At 47.1% G+C, this 16,335-nt stretch overlaps 1 protein-coding gene and 1 pseudogene across 1 annotated transcript; one reads left to right on the top strand and one right to left on the bottom strand.

The window, feature by feature from the left end:
- Positions 1–5,248: 5,248 nt before the first annotated feature.
- Positions 5,249–15,812, bottom strand: LOC112400370 (dnaJ homolog subfamily C member 11-like; the record flags this gene model as incomplete). The annotated part of the gene is made up of 3 exons (XM_024746075.1): positions 5,249–5,344; positions 13,695–13,768; positions 15,683–15,812. Coding segments are annotated over 3 exons (300 nt in total), but the record flags the coding sequence as incomplete, so codon positions are not given.
- On the top strand, positions 9,879–10,387 carry LOC112400371 (protein tyrosine phosphatase type IVA 1-like; annotated as a pseudogene).
- Positions 15,813–16,335: the final 523 nt, after the last annotated feature.

Raw genomic sequence — 16,335 nt, 5'->3', positions numbered from 1 at the left:
GGAGGAGGATTAGGCGGGGCAGGAGGCGGAGGAGGAGGAGGAGGAGGAGGTGGTGGAGGAGTAGGCAGAAGATGAAGAAGAAGGAGGAGGCAGAGGAAGAGGAAGAAGTAGGAGGAGGGTGAGAAGAAGGCAGTGGAGGAGGCGGAGTAGGTGGAGGAAGAAGAGGAAGAAAAAGAAGAATAAGGAGGAGGAGGTGGAGGAGAAGGAGGAGGAGGAGGAAAAAGAGGAAGAAGAAGAAGGAGTTTTTTTGGAGGAGGATTAGGCGGGGCAGGAGGCGGAGGAGGAGGAGGAGGAGGAGGTGGTGGAGGAGTAGGCAGAAGATAAAGAAGAAGGAGGAGGCAGAGGAAGAGGAAGAAGTAGGAGGAGGGTGAGAAGAAGGCAGTGGAGGAGGCGGAGTAGGTGGAGGAAGAAGAGGAAGAAAAAGAAGAATAAGGAGGAGGAGGTGGAGGAGAAGGAGGAGGAGGAGGAAAAAGAGGAAGAAGAAGAAGGAGGAGGCAGAAGAGGAGGTGCAGGAGGAGGTGGAGGAGGAGAAAGAAAAGAAGAAGGAGGATGAGGTGGAGGAGGCAGAGGAGGAGGAGGATGAGGTGGAGGAGGAGGAAGAAGAAGAAGGAGGAAGCGGAGGAGGCAGAGGCGGCAGAGGAGGAGGAGGAGGAGGAGGTGCAGGAGGAGGAAGAAGAAGAAGGAGGAGGAGGCGGAGGAAGAGGTGGAGGAAGAGGAAGAAGAGGAAATAGAAGGAGGAGGCGGAGTTGGAGGTGGAGGAGGAGGTGGGGGAGGAGGAAGAAGAGGAAGAAGGAGGAGGAGGCGGAGGAGGAGGTGGGGGAGGACGTGGAGGAGGAAGAAGAAGAGAAAGAAGAAGGAGGTAGAGGAGGAGGCGCAGGAGTAGGAGAATGAAGAAGAAAAAGGAAGAGGTGGAGAATGAGGCAGAGGAGGAGGCGGAGGAGGTGGAAGAGGACGAAGAAGAAGGAGAAGGAGGTGGAGGAGGTGGAGGAGTTGGAGGAGGAGGAGGTGGAGGAGGAAGAAAACGAAGGAGGAGGTTGAGGCAGAGGAGGAGGTGGAGGAGGAAGAAGAGGAAGAAGAACAAGGAGGAGGCGGAGGAGGAGGTGGAGGAGCAGGAAGAAGAAGGAGGAGGAGCCGGAGGAGGCGGAGGAGGAGGAAGAGGAAGAAGAAGAAGAACAAGGAGGAGGCGGAGGAGGCGGCGGCTAAGGCAGAGGAGTAAGAAGGAGGAGGAAGATGTGGAGGAGGAGGTAGAGGAGGAGGTGGAGGAGGAGGAAGAAGATGAAGAAGATGAAGGAGGTTGAGGAGGAGGAGGAATTAGAAGGAGAAGGGTGAGAAGAAGGCGGAGGAGGAGGTGGAGGAGGTGGAGGAGGAGGAAGAAGAAAAAGAAGGAGGAGGAGGCGGAGGAGGAGGAAGAAGAAGAAGAAGAAGAAGGAGGAGGCGGAGGAGGAGGTGGAGGAGGAAGTGGAGGAGTAGGAAAAAGAGAAAGAAGAAGGAGGAGGTGGACGAGGAGGCGGAGGAGGAGGTGGAGGAGGAAGAAGAGGAAGATGAAGAAGGAAGAGGCAGATGAGGAGGTGGATGGCGGAGGAGGAGGCGGAGGAGGCGGAGGAGGTGGAGGAGGTGGAAGAAGAGACAGAATAAGAAGGAGGAGGCGGAGGATGAGGTGGAGGAAGAGGTGGAGGAGGAGGAAGAAGAGGAAAAAGAAGGATGTGGAGGACGCCGAAGAGGTGGTGGAGGAGGACGTGGAGGAGGAGGAAGAAGAGGAAGAAGAAGAAGGAGGAGGCAGAGGAGGAGGCAGAGGAGGAGGAGAATGAAGAATAAAGAGATGGAGGCGGAAGTGGAGCAGGCATACAGGAAGCTCGTGGTGTGGTGGAATGGGCATCTGGGGCTGAGGTGTCCGAGGCAGAGCAGGAAGAAGGAGGAGGAAGATGTGGAGGAGGAGGTGGAGGAGGAGGAGGAGGAGGTGTAGGAGGAGGAAGAAGAAGAATAAAAAGGAGGAGGCGGAGGAGGAGGAAGAAGGAGGAGAGTGAGAAGAAGGCAGACGAGGAGGCGGAGGACGTGGAGGAGGAGGAGGAAGAAGAAGAAGGAGGAGGAGGCAGAGGGGGCGGAGGAGGAGGAGGAGGAAGAAGAGGAAAAACAAGAAGGATGAGGTGGAGGAGGAGGAAGAAGAGGAAGAAGAAGAAGGAAGAGGCGGATGAAGAGGTGGATTAGGAGGAAGAAGAAGAAGGAGGAGGAGGCGGAGGAGGAGGCGGAGGAAGCAGAGGAGGCGAAGGAGGAGTAGGAGGAGGAGGAGGTGGAGGAGGAGGAAGAAGAGGAAGAAGAAGAAGGAGGAGGAGGCGGAGGAGGAGGCGGAGGAAGCAGAGGAGGCGAAGGAGGAGTAGGAGGAGGAGGAGGTGGAGGAGGAGGAAGAAGAGGAAGAAGAAGAAGGAGGAGGAGGCGGAGGAGGAGGCGGAGGAAGCAGAGGAGGCGAAGGAGGAGTAGGAGGAGGAGGAGGTGGAGGAGGAGGAAGAAGAGGAAGAAGAAGAAGGAGGAGGAGGCGGAGGAGGAGGCGGAGGAAGCAGAGGAGGCGAAGGAGGAGTAGGAGGAGGAGGAGGTGGAGGAGGAGGAAGAAGAGGAAGAAGGTGGAGGAGGCAGAGGAGGAGGCGGAGGAGGAGGTGGAGGAGGAGGTTGAGGAGGAGGAAGAAGAGTACCTTGGTGCACGTACCACTTTGCACTTACATAGCAGGCTTGTCTTTGTCTAATAAATTAACATCTATTTCATATTTTTTCAATCATTTAACAATTTGGCGTGGTGGTTAGGAGACGTATCCTCATTTTCCAAATGAGAAAACTGCACATAGGTCAAAGGGTGAGCTCTGCGTCCTGTATCGCTGTGTCAGAGCCAGTATTTCCAACCTACGGGTTTCCCCACTTGACCTTTTTGTCTGTTCTTGGTACACACTCCTCCTGGAAAATTCCTACCCAATGAACTCTTATTGGTGAAAATGGAAAAATACCCATGCAAGTTTTCAGACAGCAGCACCACGAACGTCACACAGTCTGTCCATCCTCTACAAGCTGTGATCCTCAGTGCAGGTCTGGGTGACAGGCCGTACCAAGCCCCAAGGTCATCAAAGGTGTCCTCCCTGTGGTCTTCTTCTTTTTTTAAAATTTAATTAATTAACTTATTTATTTATTCATTTATGGCCACGTTGGGTCTTCGTTGCTGTGCGCAGGCTTTCTCTAGTTGCGGCGAGCGGGGACTACTCTTTGTTGTGGTGTGTGGGCTTCTCACTGCGATGGCTTCTCTTGTTGCACAGCACAGGCTCTAGGCACGTGGGCTCAGTAGTTGTGGCCCACGGGCTCTAGAGTGCAGGCTCAGTAGTTGTGGCACACGGGCTTCGTTGCTCCGCAGACTGTGGGATCTTCCTGGACCAGGGCTTGAACCCATGTCTGCTGCATTGGCAGGTGGATTCTTAACCACTGCGCCACCAGGGAAGACCTCCTTGTGGTCTTCTTAAAAGAGATCACCCCTTTCGTCTTAGGATGAGAACATTCTAAATCTTTCTGCTCATCTTGCAAAGCAAAAACACTCAGAAGTGGAATAAAAGATCCAGCTAAACCTCTCCTCAAAATGCCACAGAGCCGGCATCTGGTTTTCACTTAGTATTTCTGGTTAGAAAATGTCTTATTTCTTTGGCAGCACTTTCTAGAAGTAGCAAAGTATTGGGAATCATACAGTATCTTATAGGCATGTGTGAAATGGTCACAGCTGTGCTCCCTCATTTCACAGAAACATGGCCTGGAGACACATTTCCATACGATCCCAGTAAGCAATCACCGCACACACCCAGATGGCCAATTTTATCACGGGACACAGAGGCTTGGGCTACTGTGATGCTGTCTTTCCCCCCTCATTGTTCTGAATGCAGCAAAACTTCAGCCAGCAAATCAAAGAGAGCACAGCATCAGACTGTCCCTGCCAGGCTCCCACCCCGGCTCCCCGACCCTGAGCCCCACATGCCAAGGCTGACCTGTACGCAGACCTCCTCCAGTGCACTGGCTGGGATACCCGAGAAGGGAACCCGTTAGCACACTTCAGGGCACCTTGAAGATTTTCAGCTCTCTCAGCATCTCACACCCCCTGACTTGGTTCAACCGGTGTTTCAAGTCTCTACCTCCACTGACCCAAAGTTAACTACATTCCTGAAGCTGTCCTCCACTAAAGGGGACAGCAGGAGGGAAGGAGAGGTGTTGGCATTTACGAGTATACTTTGAAATGTAGGATTCAAAGAGATGGGAGTCTTCTGAGTATCTGGACCTTTAAATGCGGTAGGGGTCTTAGAAAACTCCACTTTCTAGAACGTATTTGATTGGAAGCTCGTAACATCATGCTTCCCAGTTGGAACCTAGCATTGGTTCTTTTTCCTTAAAAGATTTTCAGCTGCCTGCCGGGCTATCCCGGCCGCGATGACAGCGTCTGGATGCTGCGCCCCTCGTTAAACACCGCGGAACAGGAACACCGGGCCACGTGCAGTTAGCCCTTCAGCACGACAGGCACCTCAAACTGACCGAGCTCTCCTTTTGCCAAAGGACCGTGGCATGCATGCAGAACAATTTGCCTCCCCAACACATCCAAGCAAAAGGAGATCATACAGGACTGAAAAGTAACCTTCAGACTCAGGTGTGTCCCTGGGGTACACGACTCCAACTTCATCGGGGGCTTGACTGATGGTTAAAGGTGGTCACCCTGTTGCTGTGGAAACAGCCTGGTGACTGCTATTCACGGCACCGTCGTCCTGGGGTGGTGACAGCATGCCCCTCACTTCACGCAGTCTGGAAACACCCCCAGCCCTCTGCGTTCTCTGGCTCTCTGTCTCGTAACTGGTCCGCAAGGAATCCTGTTGCCTCAATGCGTGGGTAGGTGGCTGTCCTTTCCTGACACAGACCTCTGATTGATTTTCACGTGTCAAGGGCTTGGGCAGCAGGATTACAGGGAAAGGTCTCAGACAGCTAGCCTGCGTTTCTGCTCAAGAAGTCTCCTGGCTTCTGGGAAAATCCAGGGGATTGGTTTTGCCTTCACTCTGGCTCATCACCAGCAGCTCTGCTGATAGCTTTCCAGGCAGATCCTACTCTTGAGACACAGTAAGCAAAATGCTGTTCCACCCGATTCTGTATGCTATTACGATAAAAGGCCACCAGCACTAATTATTTTAGATCTGCTGTCTGGTAATCAAGCCTTGCAACCCTTCCCTCCAGAACTGGCCCGGCTCACCTTGGGGTTGGTTCGCTGCTGCCTCTCTTCCCTTTCTCTCTGCAGCCGCTCAAACTCTTCTCTGATTTCGGCTGGTGTCCTCCTCCTTTCCACAACCTGCAGGCAGAATGGGGGGGAGAGTCAGCAAAGGGCCCAGAAAGCGAGGAATACACACAAGAGACGGCGTCATTAACCGTGTCCCGCCGTTCCTTTCCCTCAGGATGGTTAAGAGCGGCCAGTGAGACCGTGGGGATTTTCCCTTCCGACGGCCCAGTCCCTGGTGAAGCCAGGTTCACCGTCACACCCGCTCAGTCCCAAGGTTGTGCTTTCCCTCAGCTCTTCAGAGACTGAAGCATTATTGTCTTCATTTTAGTCACTTATCTCCGAGGCTGCAGGAATCTTACAAAGAAAACATCACCTTAAGTGTCACAGTTTAGATTTATTTCCTAATGAGCCCCAGGTAACACATGCTGAAAAGTGTCAAGATGGAGGCGAGGCCATCCACAATGGCACTGGCACGTCTCCCTCATGTGCTGGGGCCACCACCAGAGGTGCCCCTTGAGCATCCTGGACCAAGGGACCTTAAGCCATGAGGTCTGGGTGTTTCAGAATCAGGGGACTCTTCCAGTACTCAGGTGCAAATCGGCAGACCATGCTAGCCCTCGGGGATGCGCAGGGATGTCAGATCTGTGAGGAGGTAAGGCATCCCACATCAGCCTTTCTGAGCTCATCACGAAAGCAAGATAGCCCAGCTGAGATTTCAAACAGGCAGGGAAGCGCCACGGGGGCCTCGGGTACCATGCCCGTGAGAGAGGAAAGCAGACCACGTCATTTCCAAGGGTCCCGAACGCTATGGCCTGTGAGAAACAGAGAGTGGGAGTGGGACAAACATGACCAAAGTCACTGGACACATGATGGGGGGAAAAGGCCCAACAGCATTGACCCTGTATTAGTGGCAGAAATACCGCGGAGTCCTGAGGCTGCTCAGAGAACACCTGCAAAGGTAGGTGAGGTGAGAAAAAGCTATCTTGGAAATCAGAAGTTTTAAAAATTATTCAAAAAAAATGCATGCTTATAGCAAAAAATCAAAATAGTACAGAAAGATATGAAGCACAAAGTACAATTCCCCCTCACCCACACTCCTCCTCACAGGCTAACATTTAATTTTTTATGTGTCTTCCTAAAAACCTATGCATATGTATGTATGTATATATATTACAGTAAATGGGGTTTTGTGCAACTTGATTTTATTATTCAGCAATACAGAAAAATAAATACAAGAATTGGCCTATCCAAAAGAACTGAGAAATTTGTTCACTATCACTTTTAGCAAGTACACAGAAAAAAATAACAAAAACATTTTCTCCTCTCCCATATAAATTGTTAATTATCAAAAAGGGGGAGGTGTTTCTTTTAAAGGAAGTTTTAAAACAAAAACAGTTAAAATAATCCAAGAACAAACTGAAAGTCCAAATGGCACAATGATCGCTCTGTGACCTCACAAAAACATTCTCAGTTATATTTAACCAATGTGGCATGCTCACTCTCCTAGTTCTTATTTTGCTTCCCCAAAGTTACCGCATCTTGGACTGATGGCGTGCTTCCTCCATGGGGCCCAGAGCAGAACAAGATTTGCTTTCAGGAATTCTAGTTGTTGGACCTTTACAAATGACTTTCTCTCTGCCACGCTCTGTGACAGATGAAGAGGCAAATATTCCAAAGGTGTTAAGTCATCCCATTTCTAGTCGTATTTTACAGAAGTTCTGCAAACAGCTGGTACATAATCAGAGCTAACTGTAATGTCAAAATGGCTGGTCCCTCTGAAGCCGTGAAGAACTTGGCCAGGCATCTCATTCTAGCTCCCACAGGCCCTGATGGCCTTTACTATTTATACTTTCTTTACACAGGGTGCATCACGGTGGAGAATGGAAGAAAGCTAAGCCAGCTGCAAGTCACTTTTTCTCCCTTCGGTAACCCTCAGACATTTGCACCCCAAAACTGCATTGTTACAGTTGGTAAGTACTAGACATTTTCTTTATTTTTTTAATTTTTTTTATACAGTAGGTTCTTATTACTTATCCATTTTATACACATCAGTGTATGTATGTCAATCCCAATCTCCCAATTCATCACACCCCCACCCCCATCCCCCTGCCGCTTTCCCCCCTTGGTGTCCATATGTTTTTTCTCTAGTTCTGTGTCTCAATTTCTGCTCTGCAAACAGGTTCAACTGTACCATTTTGTAGGTTCCACATATATGCATTAATATATGATATTTGTTTTTCTTTCTGACTTACTTCACTCTGTATGACAGTCTCTAGATTCATCCACGTCTCTACAAATGACCCAATTTCATTCCTTTTTATGGCTGAGTAATATTCCATTGTATATATGTACCACAACTTCTTTATCCATTCATCTGTCGATGGGCATTTAGGTTGCTTCCATGACCTGGCTATTGTAAATAGTGCTGCAATGAACATTGGGGTGCGTGTGTCTTTTTGAATTATGGTTTTCTCTGGGTATATGCCCAATAGTGGGATTGCTGGGTCATATGTTAATTCTATTTTTAGTTTTTTAAATAACCTCCATACTGTTCTCCATAGTGGCTGTATCAATTTACATTCCCACCAACAGTGCAAGAGGGTTCCCTTTTCTCCACACCCTCTCCAGCATTTATTATTTGTAGATTTTTGGTGATGACCATTTTGACTGGTGTGAGGTGATACCTCATTGTAGTTTTGACTTGCATTTCTCTAATAATCAGTGATGTTGAGCAGCTTTTCATGTGCCTCTTGGCCATCTGTCTGTCTTCTTTGGAGCAATGTCTATTTAGGTCTTCTGCCCATTTTTGGATTGGGTTGTTTGTTTTCTTAATATTGAGCTGCATGAGATGTTTATATATTTTGGACATTAATCCTTTGTCCGTTGATTCGTTTGCAAATATTTTCTCCCATTCTGAGGGTTGTCTTTTCGTCTTGTTTATGGTTTCCTTTGCTGTGCAAAAGCTTTTAAGTTTCATGAGTTCCCATTTGTTTGTTTTTATTTCCATTACTCTAGGAGATGGATCAAAAAATATCTTGCTGTGATTTATGTCAAGGAGTGTTCTTCCTATGTTTCCCTCTAAGAGTTTTATAGTGCCCGGTCTTACATTTAGGTCTCTAATCCACTTTGAGTTTATTTTTGTGTATGGTGTTAGGGAGTGTTCTAATTTCATTCTTTTACGTGTAGCTGTCCAGTTTTCCCAGCACCACTTATTGAAGAGACTGTCTTTTCTCCATTGTATATCCTTGCCTCCTTTGTCACAGATTAGTTGACCATAGACATTTTCAATGTTTTCCGTCAACAGAGTGTATCATATGCCACCCATGTATCCATATACCTGTACAGTGCACCTTGATCATTTACCAACTAGGTCTACCCTGTGCTAGTCAGGATGACTTATTCTGTAGATGAGGCCTCTGTAGAGAGACCTGTAAAACCAGGTGGCACAGTGGGAAGAGGACAGAGACCCAGGCTCTCCAATACCACCTGAACCTCCCGGGAGACCTCAGGTGAGTCACTTCACTCTCTAAGCTTCAGTTTCCTCCTATAAATGAGGGGGATTAAAACTACACGATTCCTGAGGTGCTGTCTGGTTTGAAAATTCTATGATTCTAGTGAGTCAATTTTTTATTTTGGAATAATTTTAGAAAATTATTTAGAACTTTAGAGAAGTTACAAAGATAGTATAGAAAGTTCTCGACTACCCTTCACCGAGCCTCCCTCAAATGTTAACGTCTAACAGAACCATGAAACAAACATCTGTCAAATCTAGTAAACCAAGATTAGTACATTACCACTAACTAAACCCAGACTTCTGGGATTTCACGAGTCTTTCCGCGAACGTCGCTGTTATGCCCTAGGATCTGATCCAGGACCCAGGACCCAGGATTGTATTTAGTCACATGTCTTGTTAGTCTCCTCCCATCTGTGGGAGTTTCTGCCTTCGTTTTCATGACCTTGACCATATTACAGCTCTTAATGCAGGGTGACTTTCCTAGACACTATAAGAATGATGTCAGGCAGATAGAGTCTGGTTCCCCCGCCACGGCCCGCAAAGTTGCCGCCCCTGCCCTGCCGCCGCTGCCCATGTCACCGCTGCCTCGGGACCGGCTGTATGATTAGGCCACAATCTTCAATGAGCAGACATATTCCTCAGTTCTGTGGTGTTCTTGGTCACACATTTATGGAGTTTCTGAAGGGCGGTGGAGATTACTGCCAGGCACAGCACGACCTCTATGCAGACAAGTGAACTGTAGAACTTCATTACTACTCCACCAAGAAGCCCCCATGAGAGTGCTGAACCTGGATACAGAAGTGTTGAATTGAAATCCACAGCATTTTTTACAAGAGTTCTGACCTAGCTGGGGTAAACCTCAGTGCACTTCCTTTCTCTTGCCTCAGTAGTACTGCATTGAAGAATTGCTGCTTCTTGTCAGGAGGTTCATTTCATTTCCCATTACTCCCAACTTCATATTCAAAACCACTGAGAATTTCAAGTGGAGTATAGTGAAGTAGACTCAGTTTCTTTGCACCATTTCTGTATTCAATTTTTAAAATTCTTTCATAACCCTACTGAGTGTTTTTTAACTAAATTAACATGGATCAAATGAACCGCCCAGCTCCTGTGGAAATCACTTACGAGAACATGAGATTTCTTATGACACACAATCCAACTAATGCAACCTTAAACAAATTTATAGAGGAACTTAAGTATGGAGTTACAACAATAGTAAGAGTATGTGAAGCAACTTATGACACTACTCTTGTGGAGAAAGAAGGCATCCATGTTCTCGACTGGCCTTTTGATGATGGTGCACCACCATCTAACCAGATTGTTGATGCTTGGTTAAGTCTTGTGAAAATTAAGTTTTGTGAAGACCCTGGTTGTTGCAATTGCTGTTCATTGTGTTGCAGGCCTTGGGAGACCTCCAGTGCTTGTCGCCCTAGCGTTAATTGAAGGTGGAATTAAAAAATGAAGATGCAGTACAGTTCATAAGACAAAAGCGGCATGGAGCTTTTAACAGCAAGCTTTTGTATTTGGAGAAGTATTGTCCTAAAATGCGGCTGCACTCTAAAGATTCCAATGGTCATAGAAACAGCTGTTGCATTCAGTAAAACTGGGGTGCCTGATGCCATTGCTTGGAAGTGGAACCTAGACAGGACAGAATTTGTTGTACGTGTCAGCCAGCACGTTGGCTTGGTGAAGTCTGATGATGCTTCCACAGGAGTGTTGAAAAGCAGTTTTACCAGGCCACAAGGCTGGCAGAATTGCAACCTCTATGTTTGGGTTATGATCAACCTACTTGGACACTTAGCAAAGGATTCTTGCTGTTCAGCATTTAAAATGTGTTTATCGTTTGTACTGACTGACCTTTCCCCTTTCCTGGGGGGCGGGGAAAAAAGGAATGATGTCAAAGAGGCAGGGAAAAGTGAGATATGGATAAAGGTAAAGGACTGCAGACAAAAACTAAAGTGTGGATGATCTGGGCCAAAGGCTGCTCCTCTAAATGTAATCTGACGTCTGCAAGCCCCCTCCGACTTGTATGGTTTTCCACTCCACTTGCCGGCTGTTACCAGACTCAATACTGTCTGAACATTCACAGCTCAAAGCTGGATTTTTGCCATTCTGAAGAGGCCAACTTCATTTGAAACATGGGTATCCGCACAAACACTGCAACTTTAAGAACTCAAATGGCTGGTGTTACGAGCTGGGAATGGTTGCATCTCACTCCTTTGGAATCCTGCCAGAGCATGACGAGGTCCCTTGAAGGTTAAAAAAAAGAGAATAGACAAAGACTAAAAACCTACCTAGTGCCTGAAAACAGGGTCAACATTTGATGCAACCTACTGATGCAACATTTGATGCAAATGCTCAATTTCATCCCCAGCCTCCACCAGCAGAAAGCGAATGATGCCAGAGCTGGGACAGGAGTGACTACCTACCTAGTGCCTGAAAACAGGGTCAACATTTGATGCAACCTACTGATGCAACATTTGATGCAAATGCTCAATTTCATCCCCAGCCTCCACCAGCAGAAAGCGAATGATGCCAGAGCTGGGACAGGAGTGACTGCCACATCTGTGGCTGCTTTGGCATTTTGGGCTTAAAGGCATCCCAAACACTACGGGCTTCGCCCGTGTCCTCCATCCCTCCCTGACTACCCGTGGGTTTAGACTGACAGACACGTGGCAGACGGACACCGGTCAGTAGTCTAAAAATACTAGCAACAGCGTGAAGGGAACACAGCCTCCTCCCTGGGGTGGAGGCTGTGACTGAAACGGGAGAACCCTCATACTGAGAAAGCCACCAGCTGCAGAATTCCTCAAGGGAATGGTGACGCCAGCTCCATAAAGTGCTCGAGTTCAGCGAGACTCTTCCTTCACAGTATGAACAGCGGGCTCAGTTTACCTACTATACGTTAGGCACCCATACATCTCTTCTCAGTAAGTATCTGAGGAGGTACCTTCCTGTAGTTTTCCTTCAAGGCATTTTTATCATCAGTGAAGGCTTAGTATTGAGGCAAAAAACAAAAAAAAGCCAATTCTGATCGATGAGAACTTGATTCCCTTAAAGTTATCTACTAAAAAATATGAATATAAAAGCTTATCCAGTCACCGTCTATGACTGCCTGCATACTTTTATAATCACGACAGTGTGTATGGTGTTTCTCTGTTTCTAATGGGGAGATAATTTGGTTTGGTGATAGGAAACCACGTGATATTCTGCCAAGAAGATGTCACCCCGCTGCTCCACTGAGTGGGAATAATGCTGCTGGGAATGAACCCTAGACTCTGAGGAGGGGATACACAAGAGAGGCCTGCAGCTTTTCAGTGGCCCTGACTGCTGCCGTGAAGAACTGCAACCAACCCACGGCTTCAAAACATCAAAACACAAGGGCGCTTTAACCTGGGGCATGAGGAGAAACTTAGTACATTCAACAGGATTCTACTTTCCTTTTTTGATGAAAAAAATTCTAAGCCACTAGACCCAACACTTTGCTACCAGGAACTAATGTGACATGATGCACTGCTATTTCCACTGAGCCAAAGGCCAGAAGCCAAACGCCCGCTGGGAGCCAGGCGGGGCGTGGGATGGGTGGAGGGAGCGGCAGGGGCTGGGGCAAACTGGGCAGCACGGTCCAGTCCCACGGCAGGGGCTCCTCAAACCTGGGTGACTGTTGCCTTATAGGGGAATTTAGGCACAGCGTTACCAGGTCTTCTGATTTTTCCAAAGAAGATAAGAGACTGGATTTTCCTGCAAAGCCTCCTAAGTTTCAAATGTCAGCAAATACATTTCACTCTGTGGGCAACCAAAACATGGCTATAGGTTGGAAGTGGCCCATAAGCCACCAATATCAAGCAGTGGTGAAAACGGCAACAGAACCCCATTTCACTTCTGTTCCAGTCCGTATCCAAAGGCCTTTAGAATGTTTTCACCCTAAAATTAGAATAGACAGTCATGCGTGCGTGAGAGCAAATACCAAAAGAACTTCAAGGGAAAGCTTACATGACGATGAAAAAATAACTCAATGATAGTTAATTTAACGTTAACAGCCTACCAGAATTTCTTAGGCATCAGAAGCGAGTTTTCGTAATGAAATTAAGTAATAACACCTACATGTTCTTACAGCAATACAGAGGTTTACAACAAATTTTCATATTAATTTTTCTACTTCATCCGCATATCACTATTTTTTAGGTTATAACACGGAAGTACAAAGCAGTCAAACGACTTGCCCAAGGCTCTAAGACTACTCAGTGGCAGAGTGAAAGAAAACAGAACCTTCCGAATTTTAGTGATAGTTCCCACATGGTATGGCTGTCCAGGTAACCTATTTCATAGATACTTGCTATTTATTTTGTTTTACTCACTATATTTATAACATTCTAATAGTACAGCCCATTAGAGCTGGAAGGGTCATTACAGACAATTTAATCCAGTAGTTCCGTTTTGTTCACACGCACAACACAGCACCAACAAACACTTCCTAGATTCAGTTGTAACCTCGGGTAGAAAGAGGGGCTCAGGGCCGTGGAGGGTGGAAGGAAGTATACGTGTGGAAGGAGGGTACGTGTAGGAACTGTGCCCTTTCAGAAACCATCTACCATCACCCCCTGAGCGGCCTGCTCCCTCCCCTGGGTTAAAGCTTACTGGCCTAGACCATCCCTCTTACTATTCACCTGATGGGTTAGGAAACGGAGGACAAGGTGGATGACTAACTGTCCCAAGTTCACAGAGTTACAAAGCGGCAAAGCCCAGTGTAGAACCCAATTCCTTAAACCAAGATATAAAGGCGAGAAGAGGACTCTGATGTCTTCAAACATTCTCAAAGGCATCACTGCAGGTTGCGGGATTTCGGGGTTGTTGTTCTGTAGCTGTTGAGTGACGTTCCTGGGACGCCAGACACAAAGTTTCTCTTACCTCCCATCCTTCCATTTCCAGTCCTCTCTTGCCATAGATATCGTAGATGGCCCTGGTTTGGGGGTCACTGAGCACTGCAAGTTAAAAACCAAACATGTTTACAAAGCACAAAATTCACCTTTCAGTCCTGACCACAATACCACCAGGCAAGGTCACCTCTTTTTGTTCTTCTCTTTCCAGCCACAATCTTCCAGAGACCCCATCATTCCCAATGTGTCTTTCCTCCTAATTGCTCCCTAGATCCAAGCGAGGACATGTTTAAAGGTGGCTACATCGAGAAACACTGGATTTTTCATGTCCAAGCTACTCTTTGCTTCCTTGTGAGGTGCACTGACCCTGCATCTCTAAAGGACAGTTTTTTTTTTTTTTCGGTACGTGGGCCTCTCACTTCTGTGGCCTCTCCCATTGTGGAGCGCAGGCTCCGGACGCGCAGACTCAGCGGCCATGGCTCACGGGCCCAGCCGCTCCGCGGCATGTGGGATCTTCCCGGACCAAGGCACGAACCCGTGTCCCCTGCACCGGCAGGCGGACTCTCAACCACTGCGCCACCAGGGAAGCCCAGGGACAGTTTTTTTGGTTTTGTTTTGTTTTTGTTTTTATTTTCTTTTTGCGGTACACGGGCCTCTCACTGCTGTGGCCTCTCCCGTTGTGGAGCACAGGCTCCGGACGCACAGGCTCAGCGGCCATGGCTCACGGGCCCAGCCGCTCAGCGGCACGTGGGATCTTCCCGGACCGGGGCACGTACCCGTGTCCCCTGCATCGGCAGGCGGACTCCCAACCACTGCGCCACCAGGGAAGCCCAAGGGCAGTTGTTTTTAAAAGCACCTAGTGAGCTTCTGCCACAGTCTATAAAGTATCTTGGCTTGAGAGAGTGAATTCCAGTTTCTAACAGAGCCTAATGTAAAACTAGGGACAGGCTCTGACCAGAAAAATCTGACTTATTATTATGTAGGGGTTTGTTTGTTTGCTTTTGGATGCCTCTCTTCTTTATTTGTAAATCATTTTTAAAAGACACAAACACCTCTCACTATGGTGTCGGCCATGTCACCTAAAGTACATCAGAAAGACTGTTCAGTGAGGGTGAGAGCTGTTCAAAGGACCTCCAAACCGAACCTGAACATCCGTACAGCAAACAGTCATTACCTCCCTCCTCTGCTGGGCCAACTTCTGTTCAAGACCTTTGAATCTTTCCCCGCCTGAGATTTCCCATATATTTTTAAGTCTAATTAAAAAATGATGTAAATGACTCTATCCATACTCAAATCTAATGAGGAAGAAAGAAATGCGGACCACCGGGAAACTTGGGAGCCAAACTTCTTGAGCTGATCTCTAGGATTTAATAAGGAATTATTTGTTCACCATCTCAGTCTCCCTTTAGGCCAAACACTGGGGCCAGGTCTGCTGCGGCAGCATTTTCACAAGCGCTGGCAGGGATTTTCTGTCAACTCTTCCCCAAATCTCCAAAACAATACAATCCAGTGTTTAAGATATAAATATAAAAATCTGAATTACTTGATTCTATTTCCTGTTAGGCTCCTTAACACCATTTTCTTGCTTTTGTTAGTACCTTTCCTTAACTGAATGCTACAGAACGAATAAAATCACTTTCAGATGGAAAAAATGTTCTTTGCATCTTCTCACCAAAAAAGAGAACAAAGAGAGCTTGTCTGTAGTGATCAGCCTTTTACCTCTAAGAGTTCCCTTTAGAAGAAAACTAGTAAATGATTTAAAGCTGGAGTATTCCCTTGCAATTCAGACTATGGGCTATTACTTCACCTGCAGCCTCATTTTCTACTTACTGGACACGTATTGATTTCCAAAGCAAAATACTACTCTTTCAAAGGTCCCTGTCAGTAAAAAGCACTAAACTAACCACCTCTTTTATACACCTCTAAGGACTCTCTTTTTCTATCCTCTACAAATCAAGACTCTTAAAAATTGAGTGTCTGCTACCAGGGTGTTTCTGTAGAGCCAAGCCCTGCTCTGACCTTCATAAGCCTGGTGAACGAGGTTAAACAGTCGCTCCGCCTGCAATTTGAGCTCCGGGTCTCTGTGCTTGTCAGGATGGTAAAGCATACACAGCCTGCGGTAGGCCGCTTTCAGCTCTTCAGAAGAGGCCTACAGAAGGAAAAATCCAATTAAAGAGCAATCAATGCTACTTAAATATTATCATGATCAGAATCAGCCTTGAAATGGGAAGCTGTCAGCCACTTTCCAACATGTTTGCTTTCTACATAGAGGACATAATTAAGTTATGCTTTATTACTTCAATAAGGTCCCTTTTTTCCACAGTTAATAAAGTGATCAATTATGTACATCGACAGCAACTGTGTTTTGCTGGGAAATGCTGCTATCAGATGAAATGAAAGCTTGTGTCCCTACCCTGGTTCTCTGTGCTCTGAGCGGAAATGAGAAACGTCACAGAGACCTGCTTGCTCTTTAACCTGAGTTATTTCAAGTCAATCCTGCCAAGGTACTCTCAACAAAGAATTTGTTCAGAAAGGAAAAAAGCTATATACCATTAGACAGAAATGCCATGCATTTAATCCATTTTCTGACAAAGGAAACTCAATGAATATTCACCCTTAAAAAATCAAAGACATGGGCTTCCTTGGTGGCGCAGTGGTTGAGAATCTGCCTG

The sequence above is a fragment of the Neophocaena asiaeorientalis genome, unplaced genomic scaffold (genome assembly GCF_003031525.2).
Source record: "Neophocaena asiaeorientalis asiaeorientalis breed wild unplaced genomic scaffold, Neophocaena_asiaeorientalis_V1.1 scaffold1989, whole genome shotgun sequence".
Classification (NCBI taxonomy): Eukaryota; Metazoa; Chordata; class Mammalia; order Artiodactyla; family Phocoenidae; genus Neophocaena; species Neophocaena asiaeorientalis.
This window is presented reverse-complemented; position numbering and strand designations above follow the sequence as displayed.